At 39.6% G+C, this 22413-nt stretch overlaps 1 protein-coding gene across 1 annotated transcript in view; it reads right to left on the bottom strand.

Annotated features, from left to right (window-relative positions):
* Nucleotides 1-22413, bottom strand: part of ASPH (aspartate beta-hydroxylase) — a 96701-nt gene that overhangs the window by 15916 nt on the left and 58372 nt on the right. Inside the window, exons 17-24 of the mRNA XM_033155293.1 lie at nucleotides 13717-13752; nucleotides 11173-11258; nucleotides 9669-9755; nucleotides 8436-8586; nucleotides 6758-6894; nucleotides 3498-3596; nucleotides 1631-1720; nucleotides 88-225 (exon numbers count right to left, since the gene is read on the bottom strand). Of these exons, the coding sequence (XP_033011184.1) occupies nucleotides 88-225; nucleotides 1631-1720; nucleotides 3498-3596; nucleotides 6758-6894; nucleotides 8436-8586; nucleotides 9669-9755; nucleotides 11173-11258; nucleotides 13717-13752 (824 nt within the window). The remainder of the gene's footprint in view (nucleotides 1-87; nucleotides 226-1630; nucleotides 1721-3497; nucleotides 3597-6757; nucleotides 6895-8435; nucleotides 8587-9668; nucleotides 9756-11172; nucleotides 11259-13716; nucleotides 13753-22413) is intronic.

Raw genomic sequence — 22413 nt, forward strand, 5'->3', positions numbered from 1 at the left:
AATTTCAGTTTTCTTTTTGGCATCATGCAATATGAAGAAATTTCTGCTGATAACAATCTATATAGTAAAAGAAGGCATACTGCTCACCTTGACCAGGTCTGTATAACCTGTTTCCTTTGCTGTCCACCATGGCTGAGCCTTTAAATCCTTGACATTGTAGAGAGAGCGCTGCCAGACAGATGCAAAGTGACCCCGCTGGTGCCCAAGTTCATACCACTTGTACGCCTAGAAGATTTTAATTTGTTAACAGCTCATTTACATTAGTTACACTTCCACAGAAAAGGATAAATCAATAACAAATATCATATGCTAGCAAATTCCTCTGTGCATGCTAACGATGGTATCTGACTGCTTAGTGATTGTTCCCCTATAGCATCATCACAAATAAACAGCTGAGATGCAGTGATTTGGGAAAAGAGAACAGAGGTGGATACAAACAATTTAAGATCTTTTTCGTGAAAACCTGCAGCACCAAAGAATTCACTGGCACTCAAGCATACCCACCATCCATGTGGAATATGGATGTGCCTATAGAAATTCCTGCTAGGCTGCTGCTCCCGGTCTGCCCATCTTGCAATAAAACACAATAAACAAAGACATCTTCTCTACCAGCATACAGTGTTCTCTTGTCACCTCCTATATATATATATAAGAAATCTATCTGCCTTCCGTGGATAATGTCTGCAGGAAAGCTACCAGTATTGGCAGTTAAGTGGTGAGGCCATTTTGCAAAACCACACCCACAGTGGCCCACAAGAGTTGTGAGATGCCAGGGGCTGGCCTTGCAGCTGAATCTGGTTCCTCATCCCTACTTCAGTAAATAAGCAGAAGTGCAGAAATTAATCAAAAAGTATATGCTGAAAGTTTTCTTTAAAATTTTGTCCCTAATGTCAATCCACAATCTTATAACCAGTAAGCCGCTCAACTACATCACAAAGAAAGGAACTCAATACACTGGACTTTAAGACATGGAAGTACAGAGAAATAGGTTTTAAGCTCTCTTTGCAGCAATGTTGCTAGAAGTTAAAAAGAAGAAGAAAAGGCAACTAACTAAGTTTCTCTGTATCCATTGCTATGCACTTCCTTACAGAAGAAATGGGGTGGGGGAATCCTACTGAAACATCAGTAACTAGGAAGCAGTTTGGTGTGATCCAGCTAGGTGTATTCATGAATAAATGTAGCTTATATTGGATTTCACCCAGTGCAATGCCATCTCAAAGACACCACTGCACGGGGAATTTCCCACTTCTTTATGCATGGTGCTTCTGACCATTCAGCCTTTCATTAAGGTCCATGTTAAGCTTTAGGAATTTTGGCTATGTGAATTAATGCAAAAACTGAATTGGATTTATACCCAACTCTTGTTCCCTAGGTAAAGTCGGCTTCTTCTAACTGGCTTGAGTAAAACCACAGCCCTATTTATTTCCAAGTCTTCCCTTTTTTCCAAGTCTGCTTAACAACCTGCAATTTCATCATAGCCTCTGATGATATTTGGAGTTTGGCTGTGCTCTACATATTCCTGCTTCAGGTTCCTGACCAATCTCACACTCTGGACACATTAGGGCCAAAGTCGACTCAGATCTTATTTGCCTTTTCAGATTAAACTCATTGAACCTCCAGTAAACTCTACCTCTTTGTTTCCAACTCTCTGCATGGCATCACCCAAATGGAAATAAAAGCGCCCATCGTCAGTGCCTGGGTCTCCTGATTCTAGACCTTCCTAGAGGGATCAGAAAAGAATGCCAGTTATTCATTTTTGTTTTTAAAAAAAGCTTTTCAAAATGTAGCAGCGTGGATGGCTGCTATTCAGGATTTGAGCCAGCTGTGCCCTTTACCAGGAAACTCCTTTCCATTCCCCCAACTTTCAATTTTCCCATCATTCCATGTTCACCAAGCTGTTTTGGGTCTCCCCCACCATAAAGATTTCTTGTAGTTCTGAAAACTTTAAGGGTCCCCCAAGGCTGCTTATACATTAAATTGTACTGTCATTTGGGCTGCCTAAAGACCCACATGCAGATAGTAAGTCAATTACTACTATACAGTGGTACGCCGTGTTACGCACGCGATCCGTTCCGTATCGCGCTACGTAACATGGGTGTGCATAACACGAATGCCCCCCAAAAAAGAAAAAAACCCGGAAGTAGCACAATTTGAGCGCTTCTCCAGAAACGCTTCCGGGTTGCGGGTGTTCTTAATTTGAACGTCTGCAACCCGGGGTGTGCATAACCCGGGGTTCCACTGTATAGGATACTTGTACGTATATAATTCTTTCTCAAAGATATATTATCTTAAAATTCCTATAATGTATTATAGTGTACACACTTTCTGTTCCTTCAAAGGATGCATAATCAATTATCTATCACCCTCCTTTCTCCATGTCTTCTCTGCTATTGTGTGCCAACTCTACTATTTCCCAGTATATTTCCGAGCACAGTTCAAAGTGTTGGTGCTGACCTTTAAAACCCCAAAAGGCCTCGGTTAAGTATACCTGAAGGAGCATCTCCATCCCCATCGTTCTGCCCGGAAACTGAGGTCCAGTGCCGGAGGGCCTTCTGGCGGTTCCCTCGCTGCGAGAAGCCAAGTTACAGGGAACCAGGCAGAGGGCCTTCTCAGTAGTGGCACCCACCCTGTGGAACACCCTCCCACCAGATGTCAAAGAGAAAAACAACTACCAGACTTTTAGAAGACATCTGAAGGCAGCCCTGTTTAGGGAAGCTTTTAATGCTTAATAGACTATTGTATTTTAGTATACTGTTGGAAGCCGCCCAGAGTGGCTGGGGAAACCCAGCCAGATGGGTGGGGTATAAATAATAAATTATTATTATTATTAAATGTTCACATGATTATATGGACTTGTGAAAATGTCTCTACATGGGAACTTGCTTCAGAAGAACCATCTCAAATGTGGTTGTGTGAACTGGTTCTTGGAGGGCAGGGAGTAAGTTGCAGTGATAAATAACTGACCTGAGGCCCCACGGTGGAAAAGAGATCTCGCATCCAGGGGATGGATCAACGTAGTAGTAGTAGCAGCAGCAGTAGTAGTAATAACAACAATAATCATCATCCTATACCACCATTCACCCAAGGATCACAGGGCAGTTTACAATATAAAAACACAAAAAATGTATACCATTTTTGTAACAAAAAAACCCAAGACACCCTGCAGTTAAAAAGTCCATTGGTTGTTTAATTAGCCAAATGTATGGGAGAAGAGGACTCTTTTGGCCTTGTGCCTAAAGATATGTAGCAAAGGCACCTGGTGCCCTGGGGAAAGCATTCTGCAAGTGTGGAGTCACTGCAGAAAAGGCCTGTTCTTTGTGGAGGAGGCACATGAAAAAGGGCCTCAGATGGTGATCACAGGATCTGGGTCAGTTCATATGGGGAAAGGAGGTTTTCATGACCCTCTAAGATTAAATAGTACAATTTTGACCCTTTACATATCATTTCCTCCATTTATTGTGCTTTCCAAAAGAAGGAGATCCTAATGTAAATATTACTTTTAAATAGGGAATGCTTTCTGCAATCTTGTTTTCTGCCTTCAGGATGAAGCCATAATGCACTTTAGCAAAGCCATCATTAGGAGCCAGGCTCAAAACCTGTGAGAAAGCAAAACAACACATAATTAGGGCTTTACCTCTGCAGTGATTTTGAATTGTTTACAGTGACATAGCTATATATTAGTTCTTGGCTCAAAATAAGGATTTATTTCCATTAGTAGTCTACAAGTAGACCACTGGCTAAGGGTTTTGACTATGCATTATTGAACATGTACGTCTAATTGGAATTGTCCCTGCCTTTTCTCTTGCCTGCAAGGTCATGCAGCAGACGTCTTGGACTAATTCAGCACAGTCATATAGGTTGGAATTACATATTGTGTGTCACATGGAAATGCTTCAAAATGGCATTTAAAAAAAATAAATTTTATTGGAGTTTGGAAAAAGGGACACAAATATTATTTATTATCTTTTTTATCAAAATTAAAATCTTAATATAAATAAAACCAAAAGCCAAAAAGAAAAGAGAAAGAGAAAAGGAAATAGAGAAGGGACAAATTAGGAGAGAGGAGAAGAGAATTAGGGAAATAATGAAGGAAGGAAGGAAATAAGAAAATAAGGAACATGCCCTATGTTGTGTTTTTATCAAGTCATGAGACTTCATGTCTCACTCCACATTATTGGCTCCCATTGCTAAAGGCAGAGAAACTCACAGCTTGGTGATATCATGATATAGACTGAATCAGCCTTCCCCAATTTAGTCCGTTCTCCCCCCCCCCCCCAATATTTTGGGCTACAACTCCCATCAGTCCCAGACAGCATGGTCAATAGCCAAGGCGGATGGGAGTTGTAGTTAAAAAAAATGAGGTGGGCACCTGCTGGGTTAAGTGATCCTAAATGTTATGGAGCAGAAGGGGAGAACTCAAACAGGAAGGGGGGCATTTTTAGCAATACTTCCATGTTGCATGTGAGGTGTCGTTCCATCCTCAGCCATGGACAAGGAGCTGTGCTGATATTCATGGTCTGGCCTTCATTTTTAAACAACATACCAAACGTCAGCTTTGACATTTGCACAATGGATTTTTATGAAAAGAATGTTTAATTAGTACACAGAACTGTGGGAGCAGAGAAGGAAGAGAATTCTTCCTGCTACTGTGTCTCCTTCAGCCATTTAACTATATTTAATGCAGAGTTCAGGACTAAGCTCAAAACACTTGTCTATCTGTGGCACAAATTGGGAGACAGAGCGTTTGCCTTCAAATTTCTTGAACTAGAGAAATCCCTTGAAGAAAGTTAAACCAAGATCTATTGCGCTTTGAAAACAAAAGCAGCTTTGATTTTTACAAAGCCTATATTTAATGTATTGTATCTCAGTGCTAGACTACTAGATTCAAAGGGGAAATAGCTAATCGGAGAAAAATGAAATGCTATCCCTTTCTTGACACTGCCTTCAAGCTGTGATACAATGGAAGATTTGAAAAAAAAATGTTCGCCAAGAATGGACAAGTTTTCCTTTGGGTTGAATTCCAGCTATAGGAATAAAATTCTTTGATTCAAAGTTCACTGTTTAGGTTCACTGCTGAAGGTGGCAGGGAAATAGGAAAAAAAATTCAACATGACCAAACTGCTGAGAACAGCATTTAGGTCAACCACGAACACAGGGATTTCCTAAAAGTTATTCCTACTGCTGACCCACAACTTCTCATTTTAGTGCTACCCTTTTGCCAACAGAGGGGGGTGAAGAGAGGGTGCAGGGTTTTTCTGCTTCTTGTTGGCCATCAGCAGACGGAATTTTGTTGCTTCCTGCAAGGGGAAAATGACAATAAAGATCTATTCTATTCTATTCTATTCTATTCTATTCTATTCTATTCTATTCTATTCATGGGTCTTCAACCACATTGCAATGCCACTAGTCAGATTTCAAGACTCTATTTATAACAGCAGTGGAGAACCTGAGGTCCTCCAGAAGTTGTTGGGTGCCCAAGTCCCATCAGCCCCAATCAGCATGGCAAAGAAAATGACAGGAGTTGTAATCAACAACATATGAAGCACCACTCATTCCTCATCCCTATTTTATAGGGTACAGTACTAGCTACATATAAACTTTATATTAAAACTTCAAATGAGTTATGATACTCTGCTTGGGATACCTAACTTTGTTTCTTCACCAGTCCATTTCACATGTATTCTTTAACTTTTAAAATGTAACATCTTTGAGCAGTTTGTGAATGAGATATGCTTTTAAATTGATGTACAACTGCAGCTGGCTGGAATTATGTAAGTGACTGCTTCAGGAAGCAAGGCCCTCACTTTCAATGAGGTTCAGTTGCTTTCAGTGACATTATCATACAATCAGATTTGAATGTCTACCTAGAGTCATGGTACAATCCTGTTCACATGCTTTTTAGTAGGCCAGGTTTTCCCATGCGAAGGAATGAACAGTTAGAAGGGGGAAAGGCAAGTATCTTGGAGTTTGAACAAGAAGCTACACAACAGGGAAACCACACATAGCCTATGCACACTTTAGCGCAACTGTAAGAGGAAACATTTGCAATGTTTGGATTGGTCAAAATGAAGGCCTAAAAGGCAGGGGTGGCTACCCTTTTTCAGCTGAAGGGCTACCCTGAGAGTCAGTCAACTAATCCAAGGACTGCATGCCTGTGGTAGGTGTTGCCAACACATATTTATCACACATACAGAACACACACTCTGCCCACACACTCATCCTTACCACAGAGCTTTGAAATTCCATCACTAGGCCTGGCACGGAAGTTTAAGCCTCTCTCCTCAGCTCATCCCTGTCATGGGGTGATTTGTCCATCACAGTGTTGGGCTGCATGAAGAGGTTTAACCCTTTCCTCTCAGCCCAGGACTGTGATGTACAGATTCTGCCACTGCAGCGCTGGGTAATGAGGAGAAGTTCAGGCCCAACTGGCACAATGGAAAAGAAAGCCCCCATCTGCATAATTTGCAAAGTCATACTCCCTCTTGCAGGGAATCGTTACTATGAGGAAACAGCACAGAATGCTCCTTCCTGGTTCCTGTCTGGTAAGACCACCCAGCAATGGAGCCTTTGCAGAGGGAGATGTGTCTGATTTTGCTGTGGGCTGGCAGGGCTGCTGCAATCACCTAGCAGGTCAGTTTCAGCCAACTGGTTCACCGCCTATGCTATAAAGAGGAAGATGCATACTTTTGTTGTTTTCAAAATTGTAATGTTCTGAAGCCTTAAAAAAAAAGTTTACATATTCTTAATAGAAGCTCACCTCCTCATAAACCCTCTTGGCATTGCTGTTGTCGCCAATCAAAAGGTAACCCACTCCTAGATTGTTCTTGAATGAAGTATCATTAGGAAACAGGCTAACAAGTTTTTGCAGTGTAACCAAGGAGCCTCTCATGCGACCTAATTTAATTGGACAAAATAAACAACAACTTGGTTACAAGTAGGAGTAGTTTGGGATATAGCAGAGGCAGCCAATCCAGTGCCTTCCAGATGTGGTTGGACTCCCATCATCTCTGCCTACTGGCCATCCTGACTGAGGTTGATGGAAGTCCAGCAACATCTGGAGAGCATCATGTTGCCCATGCCTGCAAAACAGTATGTTCAGTTGTTAAATGGGCTCAAGTGATTAAATATATAAAAAGTGTACATTACTAAAGACCGATAACACAAAATATAAATATGCACGTAAAAACATGAATATTTTTCTCACTGATCTCTTTTACTACTAATTTTAACAGATATGCCTTAGAAAAGCAAGCTGGTGGGTTGTATCAGTCTTATGGAGACCTCTTGTGGACAACTGTGGCATTCCTTATATCTCAGCTTTCATTGGACAGTGGTAACAAGGGGGTTCACAGATATGCCAACAATTAATCTCCAGTTCTTTAAAGTGCACATTTAAAGTTGCTGGTCTTTTTCAACTACATTAATTAAGGGTATAAATAAACTGCAATTAATTCTAGCAGGGAGGAAATGTTCAGACTTCCTGGCTCACAGGAAGACAGTTGCTCACAATATTTGCTTAATATTTGTCCTTTCCGTGAATCTGGGAGACACCTGTTTCTGTCTACTTCTGTTCATTTCAAGTCATGCCTGTAATTTAATGCCACTTGGAAGAGATCAACAGTTTAAAACACAAATGCAGTGATGTACTGCACACAGGTTTGGTGTTCTGTTTTTCTTTGTTTTTTGTACAAGCTTATCTGTGGTGTGTACAATATAATTTGACTCTGCGAAGTTGCATACAGGCAACACAGCATATGCATTATCAAATACTGCTTTAAAAACCCACCCCATCAGGATATTAAAACCAAGTATCAATGTCAAATCCAGATAGAAATCATTTGGAAAAAATATTCAAGCAACTGAGAAGTATCTGTAGAAAAACTGATGTTAAAATTCCCAAGGAAATTTTTTGAGACCAAATAGGTTTCAGTTGCAGTAAACAAAACTCGTCTCCTTCAAAATCTTCTTGGCATTATATAACATACATCAGGGGTCAGCAACCTTTTTCAGCCGTGGGTCGGTCCACCGTCCCTCAGACCATGTGGTGGGCCAGACTATATTTTTGGGGGGGAGGGGGAATGAACGAATTCCTATGCCCCACAAATAACCCAGAGATGCATTTTAACTAAAAGGACACATTCTACTCATGTAAAAACATGCTGATTCCTGGACCATCCGCAGGCCGGATTGAGAAGGTGATTGGACCGCATCCGGCCCATGGGCCTTAGGTTGCCTACCCCTGATATACATCTCTAGTGTGTACTTACCCTTTAAGCTACATTCCATGAACAGTTCTTTTGTTGTTTATCGTTCATGTAACTTTATAAACATATGCTGTATGTATCATCCATTTAATAAAACAACAAAGTCTTTAAAAATCCTCTGGGCATTTTTGAACATTTGACCTGCAGTATGTACAGATTTAAGATCCTTACCAAGAAATTGTTGCCGATCTGCCCTTCTTTTCAATGTGAGTTTTACCAGATCATCGGGGACATTTGGTAGACTAGCAACTTCACCATAGGTACTGATGGATCGCTGTAGTATTTCATTGCTTCTCGCTTTCTCTGCCAAGTCATCCTCACTCTGTGTGTGAGCATAAATCATTCATCAGTGCCCAAGTCACCACTTAACTTTTTGTTTGTTAAAAACATGTTTTTACTCAATCGGTAGTTGTTTGAGATTGGTAAATGTCATTGGAAAAAGGAGATGAACTGCTTTCATTTTAAAGAAGAAGAAGAAGAAGAAGAAGAAGAAGAAGAAGAAGAAGAAGAAGTCCTGATTGTACAAATGGACAAATACCTTCAAGCATTTTGGTGACACATACACCAAAATGTACAGCAAGAAAAAATGGGAAAAAATATTTTAATAGTTGGCAAACAGCCTCTACATAGCCAACCACAACACTGACTTGAAAAAATAAACAGGTATTTTGTTTCCGTGCTCATCTTTTGAAATGCCTGCAGCTTTGTTTTGTTTTATTCTGGAATTCATTCACCAAATCACGAGTATTTGTTCAAAGGTAGTATAAATCTCTTTTCACTTCATAATGACTTTACTGGACGGAAAGTTGTAATAACAAGTTGTTTTAACAAAGGGTTAATATGGTGAATTCTGCTGGCTTTTCCAGCTTTGGTTTAATTTTAATTTTTTTAAGATGACTGTCTATTGAAGAATTTACACAGTTAAGACCTCCATATTTTCATCGTGTAATGTCAAGCAAGCTGATTATAGTGTGTATGCAAGTTATTTTAAGGCTACAAAATATGGGTTATAAGCACAAATCACTGGGAATGCCATTGCTTAATCGTATGTAACACAAGAAGCCGAGAGACATCCAAAGGAGAAAAGACAGGAGGTACCAAGCCTCTTCTACTCATGAAAGGAAGTGTCACCTGCTCCCTTCTTTCAGAAGAAATTGGCAGTTACAGGAGCATGGAAAAAAGAAATCAGTGCTAGGATTAAGGAACAGCCAGTAAACCACATGCAAGTTTCACAGTTCTGGGGAAAATGTCCTGGCCTCACTGAATAAGAGCTGCCTTTTGCAAGATCATTCACATTTCCCATTGTGTTCATCCTGGAGATGATTGGATTTATAGCCTAGGACAAATAGAGACATACACAACTGGACAATTTGTCTTTCCATACATTGCTTGCTCATTTTTTACCTGCGCTTTTCCATATCTCGCCCGTGGGCTTTGGGGGTACTTGTTCACTAATGCTTCAAATGCCTTCAAAGCTTCCTCGGCTTTTCCCTAAAGAAAAACATTGTTACCTGAAGAAATTTGCAAAATATCAGGCGTGGGGAAAATATTAACATTCATTATTATTTACATTTCAAATAAAAGCGCTGAGAAGTCACCAGCTAACAAAGCGCCTAAAAACAATTCGGTCATTTACAAAACATTTTTTTTGTGGGAAAAGGAAGCAGGCACACAACACTTTACAGTGACAGCTGGGAAAGTTATCTGTTATAGTTTGGTAATGTATAATACACCTTTTAAATAAACACAGTGCATGAGGTTGGGATTGTTGTTGTTTAAATAAAAATAAAATATTAACATTATTAAATGATTGTGGAAGGGAACGGTGGGGGAATCTAAAATATCAGCACTAGAGTGGGTTGATGACATCAGGCAGTGGATTTTGAGTGTCATGGAAGAGCAACAAGTTATTATATTTTTGTACCCAGGGAGAAGTGCTTGTGGGATTTTATGTCTTAGATGCTAAAATAAACCAGCTAGGTTGGGCTCAGAGTTGGGGAGTGGGGGTGGGGGAGAAAGGAGACAGAAGAGAGAGAAAGAGAGGGAGAGGGAGAGGGAGAGGTGGTGGTATTTACTGCTCTTCCTCAGGGAGGGAAACATCTGGAGACATCTCTGAAGTTATCCTTTTTGTTATGAAATGGCTTAGAGTGAACATCTTAAGGGGGGAAAATGAAAGCATATTGGAGGCTATTAAAACACAAAAGAAAAAAAATTGAATATGATGGGTGGTATTCAACTGAGTTTTACTCAGAATAATCCTACTGAAATTAAATACACAATTTAAGGCATCAAAATGAAATTATTTAGGTACCTTCTTACTGGCTATTTCACAGCTGTGAAATCCTTGAAAGCATCAGTTATGCAGAGGTATGCAAATATGAGAAAAATATATAGATTTTAAAACTCAAGGCTGCCATCACATCTGGAAGAACTGCATGTTTTACTTTACTTGGGCAGGCCTACTTCCCAGGTTCAGTTGCATAAAATGTCATAGGAAGCTACCATATACTGAATCAGACCATTATTCCACCAAGCTCAGATTTGTCTACACTGACTGATGGCAGTTCTCCAAGATTTCAGACAAGTCTTTTCCTAGCCTTACCCGGAGTTGCTGAGAACTGAACCTGGGACCTTCTGCATTCAAAGCAGATGCTCTACCACTGAGCTACAGTCTATACATTTTAAAAGTACTGAAATGCTGTCTTTGTCCATCCACCCCTTACAATAGACATAAGCCTATATTGTGATCCACTAGCATTGCCAATAGATGGGTTCACAACCATTTGTAGTGTTTATCAGAGCCTTTTGTGGTTCTCTATGCCTAGAATTTTATGCATGGTCTTATGGCCCACCTTTTATGTTCTCTCCAGCAACAGCCAATTTAAGCTCAGTCGAATTTCATTGTTACCTTTTTACGCAGCTTCTCTGCAGCATCAAGTTCAGCTTTAATCTGTTTATCAAATTTATTGAGCAATTTTGGTTTCTTTTTCTTCACTAGAAAAAAAAATATTAAAAAGAAATACAGCATTTCTTCCCAGAATTCAGAATTGACTATTTATGAATTTCTTTAACACCTTAATGCATGCTGAAGGATATCTAACAATAACGAGCAAAACTGTAGTGTTTTCGTATTTACGCAGTTACAATAATATTTTGACCAGTCCAAACTGGTGTATGTGTCTCTCTCTCTCTGTGTGTGTGTGTAATTGAATTTCCAAAAATAAAGGGGGAAAAGAGAAAAAAAGAATGAAAATAACACAAGAGAAAGATAAACTTACATAAAAAAATCTTACAACTCGACATATTGAGATTACCCTCTTGACTTCCCCCCATCCCACCATGAGTCCTCTTAATTCTATTTTAACTGCATATTGACATTTCTCCAATTATTCTGTCTTCCTAAGTTATCCATACATTCTAATTCATTACAAATGTATTTAGAATCCTGCTAATGTTTTGACCTGTTTGCATTACTTTTGTATATACATTATAAACATTTCCCATTCTTTTTAAAATTTCTTGTCTTCCAGTCCAAAATTGTTAAGAATGCAAGAACATAGTTTGAGCCTACTGACTCAGGACAATGGTCCATGTAGTCAGCATTCTGCTTTCTTAGTGGCCAACCAGATGCTGGTGAGAAACCAGCAAACAAGATCTGGGCACAAGAGCCGTCTCCCTTTCTATGGTTTTTAGTAACTGGTATTACTGCCTCCAACTGTGGAAGCAGAATATGGCCAACATGGCTAATAGTCATTGATAGCCTTCTCCTCCATGAATTTGCCTAAAGCCATCTAAGTTGGTGGCTATCCCTGCTTCCTGCAAGTTGCAGTAGCATCTGGCCAGCACCAAAAAAGGCAACGGTGCCCTCATCACAGCCCAGAGTAGTTACAAACTATCTGAAAGATCACAATTGTCTCTGAAGCCACTGCTAGTCATTCAAAGTCATTCAGCCACTGGGTTTGCCAGCAACTCCGTTCCCTGTATCAGTGCAGGAGGGATAACAGGGTAGTAAGATTAAGGATCAATTAACAAAGAACCTCTATACATGATTTTAAAGCAGGAATTGGGAGCCTTCACAGATGCTATTAGATTCCAACTCTCACCACCTTCAGCCAGCATGGCTAATGTTCAGGAATGATAGGAGTTGCAGTCCAACAACACCTGGAGCCCAATGGGTACCTCATCCCTGTTGTAAAGGATTTGGCTAAATATATGAACATCATAGGCTTATGACTATTACCACAATATGACAAATGATCTGCATAAGGCACAAATGTGCAGAACAGGACCATTAAAATCATTTGATCTTATTTTCCAAGACTTGGAAGGCATGCTTTCATGGTCTCTTTCCAAGAACACCCATATGCTTCAGGACACTGTGTCGGCAATCCACCATATGGTGTCATGTTCCTGAACTATCCAAGTAAATTAAAGGCCCCTGCTTCTGATAGTGCTGTATAATAGGGACACAAAATGTAGAAAGGACACCTCTGTATAATGTGAGTGGTCATTATCATGTTGGAAGTTGTTCAGTAGGACCAGTTCTGGGGTGACTTCTAATACTTGTTTAGTTAATATGCATATCTCTTATAGGACTGCTGTCCAGAAGGGTTGGATTTTAGGGCATTCCCACCACATGTGGAGGCATGTGCCTGTGGAGGTGCAGCCTCTCAAACATCTCGGTGAGGTTCCTGGGTGTATCAGCGCCAGTTTCCGTGGTGTTAAGTACCACCTGGAGGTGAGTTTCAGAGTGAAACCTTCTTTTGGCTGATATGGACTTAAAATGAGGTTTAGACCACATTCAAGTCCATTGGGTGGGGTTAATTTCATAGCCTATATCGTGCTTCCATTGTTCTTTGATTGTGTCAAGGGGGTTTGTGGGATTTTGGAGCAGTATTTTGTATATTGTGGATACTATTCCTTTGCTGTGTCCCTCTGCTCTCAGGAGAAAGTTTTTGAAGGTGGTCAAGGGCCTAGTGGCTGCTGATTTTACTTCTGGATTGTTTAAGAAGGCATGTAGTTGATGGTGTGTTAGTCAAGGAATTTGGGTGTTATTTTTTCTCCTCTTGGCACAATGATCCTGTGTTTTGTACCACTAGATATAACTAGAGGAGATGCAGTCTGCTACTTTCAGCAGGTGCCATGTGACTCCTTTGATATCTAGTTACATAGCAAAATTGGAAAAGATCAAAGAGAGAATGTGAAACACCAAAAGTGAAGCATAAGTATTATTCAGGGAAGACAAAAGCACACCCAAGCATGCATTGAATTAAACACAATGCTTCAGATCCTAACTTAAGGAAGATGGTAATTATGTTAAGTCACTTGCTACTCAAAGGTCTACAAGCAAACAGTCTCCAATACAAACTCCCCAAACATATGCAATAGACTAATTGAACACTTTCTCTATTCCATGCACCAATGCAAAAACTAAGCATTCACATTATCTTACCTTTTTCTTTTTGCTGAGTTTCGTTTTCACTTTGTCCTGGAATATGTAAAAAGAAAAAGAAAAAGATTTGTATCATCACCACAGTGCTGTTTTTAAAATGTATACAACTGGAATAATACCCACAAAATAATGGGTATACAGTGGTACCTCAGGTTAAGTACTTAATTCGTTCCGGAGGTCCGTTCTTAACCTGAAGCGTACTTAACCTGAAGCACCACTTTAGCTAATAGGACCTCCTGCTGCTGCTGCGCCGCCAGAGCACGATTTCTGATCTTAGCGGAGTTCTTAACCTGAAGCGTACTTAACCCGAGGTACCACTGTATCTTCATTTTGCAATGATGATTTGTTGTTACGGTTCTCTACCAGCACACACATATATTCCAAAAATAAATAAATCCAAAATACATTCTAAAATATAAACTATAAATATAAACTTTAAAATTTTTAGATAAAAGAAGGTATCACTACTTTAAAAGGTGGGCTACAGCCGATTATAGCATTGGTTCGTCTTTAGTTCTGTCCTGAAGTTGTGTGGGTACTGCTAACTAGATCGGACCGAATTTTTATGGCTCTAGCACAGAACTCGGCTACCTTTGCTGTCACATTAGCATTAGCATCTGAAAGAAGCCACTCTATATAGAAATTGTCCGAGTGTCCAGGTAGCTCAGCCAGCATGGTGTGGATAAGCTCGCCTTGCACCTCCTCGTAGAAGCAGCATCGCAGGAGTATGTGGCCAACAGTTTCCACCTCTCCAGATCTGCACAGGCAGTATCTCTCGCACAATGGGGTCCGTTTGTACTTCCCTTGGAGAACTGCTGGAGGCATTATGTGATTACGGGCTAGAGTAAATGCTCTTCTATGAGAGGGTATTTCTAGTTGGAATAAATATCTAGCTGGGCGGGACAGGTATCTCCGTTCCTCCTGAATTAGAAAGTGAGGTACTTTACCCAGATCCTTCTGTCTTTCTATGTCTGTTAACCTCTGTTTAACAATGATCTTTGCTGAGTTAAAGTCACGTGACATGAGGCTAGATGGATGGAGGCCTATACTTGTCATCTTCTTTACTATGGCCTTGTTCCAAAGGGATTGATAGTTATCTTTTAATAGCAGCGAGGTTAGGCCCTGAGGTTTCAGGTTAAGCTTCAGCCAGGTTACACACCTGCATCCATACTCTGGCCTCCACGCAAATCATGCCTGTTTCTAACCATATGGCTGTGTTTGACACACAGGGGGGCATTTGTAAAGCCACTCTGAGGAATTTTGACTGGACTCTTTAGAATACAATCAGATTTGGTGGCAGAATGTTAAGGTTGGCTCCATTCATTTTGCAATATTGTCAGGTTTTAAAATCTATCAATGTCCAAATATAAAATAGTTATTATGTGCAGAACAATAAAGAACAATTGTTTTGGTTGTGCCACAAAAGGTAAGGACTAAAGTTCATACCTATTTCATTCTCAATCCTCTTCATTCAAATGAATGGAAATTTTTGCCTGCATAAACTCTTAACCTAATAAACCAATTATTTTTCATCTTCCTGCATTCCAGATTAACATAACTAGTTCTCTCTTGAATATACTGGCAGTTTATGTATAGAAGTTTCAGACTTCTATATCTAGATAACAGTGTGGTGGTGGTTTAATTCAGTTCACCAAACATTTCAGTTCCCTTTACACTATGCCTTGCACCTGGTTTATGCCTGCCAACCTTCTCCAGCCTTATACTTTCCCAGGTGTCTTGAACTACAATCAACCAGTATGGCCAATGGTCCAAGATGGAAGTTGTACTCCCAACATGGAAGGCGGGCATCAGGTTGGAGAAGACTGATAGGCGCCAGTCCCCTCCACCCCAGTGTGATTGCTTCTGGTAAGATGTTGAGCTGGTCTGTGACCGTAAAAATAAATTCATTCATTCATGTTGGGTAATTGATGTGCTCAATACTTGGTCAAGTTCATGTGCAGTCTCCAACTGTATGAACTGCCATGATCTGAGCTACCATATGTGATTTGAGCATCAATGGGAACTCCCTTCCTGATGCAAATAGTAGCTTCTATGGAGTGAATTTCTGCAGGGTCACAGGGAGGATTAAACTCCAGCACCATATCCATTGCAGTTCAAATCCTGAGCAAGTGGTCCCAAAAGTTGCTATTCAGAGTTATTTTAATATACATGCAAAATTAAGGTCAGATGTATCTTACGAGTACTCCAACCCTGTCAGGAATCAATAACCTTTTTATGTTCAAGACAAATATGTAATGTGTTATTTCCCCCCAACTACCTTTAGCCTATTAACTAATTTGCATTATATGGCATGTGTGACAAGAGAATCTTAGTCCCACCCACCCCCACCCCCATACATTTCGAGACTTTGCCTCTTTTTTGCTTTGAGTTTTGTTGCTAACCGCTTTTCATTTCCATTGTAACTACCATCTAACATCATGTGAAGCAAATTCAGGTTAGTCACATTCATCTGCTGCAGTAAATACAGGGAGCTTCGTGGTACCTTAAAAACTAACAGATTTACTATGCCGTAATATAGATTTTAGTCTTTAAGATGCCAAAAGACTCTGTGTTGCTCATGTGAAGTAAGTTCCTCTGGTTATGTTACATTATCTGTTTCAATTCTATCCACAGTATAACACAAGGATGTGGTGGAAGTAATATAACCAGCACCATGGTGCCTTAAAAGACTTCATGATCGCTCATGAATCAACCCTAGTTCTCCTCTCCTCCTGGCTCACTATAAGCCTCCCTATCACTAAAGCCTTTAGGAACATCTAGGAACAGTTATTGGTACAAGCTGCTGTACTGAAACAAAATCCACCATCCGCTCCAGATATTGCCTTAGCACATACACTGTGAACCTACACACTAAGGAGGATACTAGCCCGCCCGCTTCTGTTTCATAGTGAAAAGGTAAGAGGTTATGATAAAAGTGGTGAACACTTCAGAATAAAAAAAGAATGCAAGCATATAAACTGCAGGAGTTTATATGCAGATATAAGACATACATGAATTCACATTAAGCTGGTTTTAACCACCAGTTCTGCATAATAAAATAACTAGTGATTTCAAATGGTATACAGAAGACATAAAAGTGTTATTGAAGAGAGATGAGATGTTGTGTCAGCATTCTGGAAAATAATGACTGCACCAGTGAAAATGTTCTTTTGTACTTTATTGCAACCAATCATTACACAGAAGGAAAAGTTCATCTTTTAAAAGTCCCCGTTACCTTGCCCCCATGGCACACTTGTGTAAACATGAAAATTATGTAATTATAAGCATTTTAAGAACTTGATCACAGCATAGTAATTTTCTTACTCCAGCAGTCTAAAAATATATTGTCGCTATTGTACAAAAACACAATCCTATTTTTCTCTCATGTCCTTAAAAATATGGCTTTATAAAAAATTATTGCTCTTCCACTTAGAAATATGCAATTTTTCATTCAATGAAGAATAACACTTTCATTTTATTTATTCCTTAAATTTATATACTACCCTCCTCCCCAAGGAGTTCAGGGTGGCAAACACATCAATGATAAAACAATACTTTGCCTCAATCTGTATTAACAGAACTAGAGGACTATTGCTTCCTGAAAAGTATGAATGGCATGATCCTTCCTGCAGTCTCCCATTCCCTGCATTGGCCTGGTGTAATGCCTGTGGGTACACATGGGTAAGCTTGTGGTGGTGAGAACAAGGCTCTGTTATATTTTATGGGAATCATTCATGCACAGATGCAGTGCCCATGTAGGAAGGGAATATGCTCACAGAAATCTAGGATATATGCTACATACAAACTATGTAGACCTCTCAATATATTGGATTCCAACCCAAGAAAATTGCATCACATTTCTCCTTACTCATGTTTCTACATTTAAAAATAAAATAAAATAAATCTAATTATCTCCAAGTGCTGGCTACAGTTCACAAGACACAGATTCCACAATAATCCTAGTGAATTCTCATTGACTTCAATGCTACTTAGTGTTTCCTACTGATATCTCAGATTAAACTGAGATTATCTTTCTCAGAGCAACAGCATTAAAATGAGAACTATTCCTGAGCCAAAAAAGGATAAAATAATTAAAGTAATGTGGATCTATTATAATAGAACAGCACCATTGAATAGTTATCTATACCCCTAACTTTTTTTAAAAAAAAAGTTTACCTTCATTTGTGAGCAAAATAAGGATTTTATTAATAAATACTGATTTATATTTAGAATAAGCAATTTTTGGTAAAGAATATTTGTTGAAATCAATCATATTCTGACTCATTAGATAACTACAACCCTTGCCTCAGAATAATCCCATTTATTTCAGAGGGGCTACTGTTGATTAAGCAGTTGTGGGAATACAGTTTAGGTACTTATGCCGATATAATTGCTGACAAACAGTGCATTACGATGGCAGGTCTAAGGGCAAATGGGGAAAAAAATACAATTAAGCCCAAGTGGATTTTTAATGTAAGCTCTGCAAACTTCCAGATTGCTATGGAATTCTTCAGTGTTCATCAGAAGTGGTGGTTACAACAAGAACGTTTTTGTGTAGTGTAATTATTTAAGTAATTCTGTAGATATGTCCATCATTAAGGTGTTTGCTACACCTGCACATAGATTAAAGTGAGCTGAGCTCAGATAGAATAATTACTAACCAACAAGCACAGGCCCAAGCCAAAATTTCACAGCTCTATTTTAGTAGTGTTCGCCATAAAAGAATGTAAATATTTCACAATGCTATTTGATCACATTTTAAAACTTTGCTAACTAAGATTGCTTCCAAATTTTAATGTATCCACAGATATATATATATTAAAATCTTAAATCATTTGTTGCTACATTATAAATAGCATATTACAATTATGTGAACGACACATGTAAAATTCAGATACCACAACCTCTTGGTCACTAATAAGGGAGAAAATAAAAACATGTATATTAAAAGCTACAAAATGTTAAAAATGTATATTGGGGTTCTAAATATATGCTAAAGGCATACTAAAATGTGAACTGAGTGCTACACATTTTCAGAGTTTCACAAGTGATGCGTAAATAGTTTTTTTGCATCTACAAATTGAATGAAAAGTCTGCATTGACCAGAATATATATTCAGTTTAAAAATAGTGTTCTATTTCTGGCTAATACCATATTAACATCATCTACATGAGATGCAACTCAAATGGGAAAGTCTCCTAGCATCACTTGTGAAACACCTTTAGTGTTTCTCCCTCCACCACAAGTTTCTCAACTGCTTAGTTAATTACGCATAAAGTCTATAACAAACATCTGTTCCCATTGTGTAGAGAATGGTTTAGGCTGGTCCTCCTGCTGTAGGGACAGTCTTTTTGAAGCTTTAAGTATCTGAAAAAATAAGGGGAGATCTAAATTAGAGGACCAACCATGATACAAATTACTTTTAAAAATATTCTTTATTACTAATATGCAACTTTGTAGCAAAGGAATTTGGTTGTACCTTTTATTAAAACTGTATTAGTTTTAGACACAAAGTTGCTATCTATTAAAGAGGGGAAGCAACAGCAGACCTTGAAGGACAGCCTTTTTGAGCAAGAAAACAAGAATCTCTTCCCCCACTACACACACATGCACACCATATACGAGGATGTACCTAGGGGATGGCCAGATTGGCCCCTGCCAAAGGCGCAGGTCCAAGCAAGCGCAGAAATCATACCTCTCTACTCTGGCTCAGAGTGGTTAGGAGTCTGCCCACTCTCCTTGCCAAGGGCGCAAGGGAGTCTAGGTATGCCTCTGACCATACATACATATTATGAGAAAAATGCATTACTATAATGAAAGCATACGTGTAGAGTAAGAACTCTTTACTCCCTCGCAATGAGGGCTCGGCCATTCAGTGTTAAGGATGGAAGGGCAGATTTGCTTACACCCCAACACTCTACCATTGCAGTACAGTGGTACCTTGGGTTACAAATGCTTCGGTTTACAAACGCTTCAGGTTACAGATTCCACTAACCCAGAAGTAGTAGCTCGGGTTAAGAACTTTACTTCAGGGTGAGAACAGAAATCGTGTGCCGGAGGTGCAGCAGTAGCGGGAGGTCCCATTAGCTAAAGTGGTACCTCAGGTTAAGAACAGTTTCAGGTTAAGAACGGACCTTCAGAACGAATTAAGTTCTTAACCAGAGGTATCACTGTATTTTACTTCTCTGCCTTGCAAGAAGAATAACTGGCAACCATTCACTTATATGGGAGAAAGTGAAGACATAACATGGAGATAACCCCAGGGTGGAGGCTAAACCAAGCGCTAACTGTCTGCATAGCTCTTCATCTACATGGTTACATCCTGGGTTGTTATATGTATATATTTGGAACAGGCAGAGGAAAATTTATGCTGATGCATCCGATATAACATCCTGTGCAATTCTGTGGGGTCAATTGCAGTTATTGCACATTGGAGGGGCCAAACACACACACAGTTGTGGCCTGTTTCACTGATTAGACACAACAGTATGGATAAAGAAAGGCACTGAATTTGAAGGTAGTGCTAGCCACTTATAACAAAATGGGAGCTTCAGTGTGCTTTAGTACTATACTGCTCGCATAGGGACAGGTGCTGCTTGCCCCAATTAAATGGTTATTTGACTTGCTGTGCCTATCAAACTGCTACTTCACATGCTGCAGGAGAGTGCCATGACCACCACACCCAATATAAATTCAACTGGATGAATCTCTATTCTGTTAATGTTGTCCTTATCTTTGCCATCACAATGCTGTGATTACAAAGCCTTATGTCTGACTCCATCAACTATCTAGTTGTCTAATTATTTTTATTTTCAAGATGCATTCTCTGCTGCTTACACATTCATAACTTTGTTACAATCACAATTTTTGTACTCTCTCACTTTCTGTTAGATATTTCAAACTTGTCCTTTTCATACCTTCTTTCAATTTCTACCTTCCTACCAGGAACAACCTTTCCTTCTCTATTGCTTCTCTCTCCTTTTCAACTCTCTTCTCAACAGCCAAGCCTTTATTTCCAATCCATTCTTGATTCACTTTAAGCTCATCCATGGCCATCCAAAGGATTTTTTCCAGAGGCAGCAGCTAAGCAAATACTCTAAACAAATGTACTGGTAACTAGTATTAGAGAACAGGTCTACAATTTCTAGAAGACTTAGGCCTGCATCTGATGAACTTACATTCCATATATTCCATCTGTTGTTTCTGAATGGGTAGACCTGGCATCCAGCCACCTTTTGCAGACCACTCAAACCAACAATTATTTCCCTGGCTCAACTAACCCCGACCAAGCTTTAATTGATCAAACTATTCTACAATCAATTTCACACTCACATACACACACAAAAACACCAACACTTCAGAGTAACAACAAAGGTCTATATTTCAGGGTTGTTATAAATTACTATAACTCCCCACACTTTTCAGCATATGGATATGAACACTGGATTACATTGTGCACACACTCAGCCATAGTGTTCTGCGTTCCCTCCCCCGGCTTGCAGTAAGGATAAAATAACAATAGGTTTTAGCTGCATTGAGATTTTTATTTTTTGATGTTCACAAATGGGAGGGGGCACTTTTTGATATTAAATAAAACCTGAGTTAGAAAGATCACAAACTCCTGTTTTTGTTGCCATCTTTTCTTTTTCAGTTGACTCCCCAAACTCAGCTACACTAAAATCCTGGATACATGAATGGCTCTCTATGAAGCAGCAATCATTTTTTACATCATAAAAGCCTTAAAAACCAACCAACAAGTTTCTTCACTAGACTCTAGCCCAGGAGTAGTCAACGTAGTATCCTCCACATGTTGCTGGACAGTAACTTCCATCATCCTCAACTATTTGGCATGCTGGCTGCAGCTGATGGGAATTATAGTCCAACAGCATATGGGTATATCATGTTGGCTCCCCCTGCTCTAGTCATATCTTTGTGTAATTGGCTAGATCTGTTTTCTCAATACCACTCATTGCTATGACGTCATTCACTGGCAATCATGCTAGTTTACAAAACAAGGAAAATAGTGCCAATATATTTTGCCTCATATCTCCGGTTTAACAATGGTAGCCTTCTTTTTCAGTCAAAACTGGAACTCTGGTGATTGTGGCACTTCTGTGGACTTTCCTCCTTCCCTTGCAGTCATCCATGAGTTCACCATATCTGCAAATCTAATGTTACCTGATGATCCCCAACTCTATTTTGCAGCAGCAGCATTTATTTCTAGTGTTTACCATATGCTACTCATTAGTCCAAAGGATGAGATGGTTGGACAGTATTCTCGAAGCTACTAACATGAGTTTGGCCAAACTGCGGGAGGCAGTGAAGGATAGGCATGCCTGGCGTGCTCTGGTCCATGGGGTCACGAAGAGTCGGACACGACTGAACGACTGAACAACAACTCATTAGTCCACCACTGACTTTTCTTTAGAAATGCCACATGGATCAAGCTCATGTAGCCAAGCATTCTTTTGTCATAGTGACCAACCAGATGCCTATGGGATGCCCAAAAGCATGAACGGCACTCTCAGCACTCTGGTTCCCCAAAACTGAGACTCAGAGGTATTTTTCCACACTGCTCTTGTAAAATTTAACCTAAGCCCTGCAGGCGAGGACTTTTATTATCTCAACTGTGCCTTGGAATAGTTTTTAGAATATTCCATTTCCCAAAAAAACAAAAAGTAGGGTTAAGCAATGAAA

Source organism: Lacerta agilis, chromosome 7 (genome assembly GCF_009819535.1).
Source record: "Lacerta agilis isolate rLacAgi1 chromosome 7, rLacAgi1.pri, whole genome shotgun sequence".
NCBI lineage: Eukaryota > Metazoa > Chordata > Lepidosauria > Squamata > Lacertidae > Lacerta > Lacerta agilis.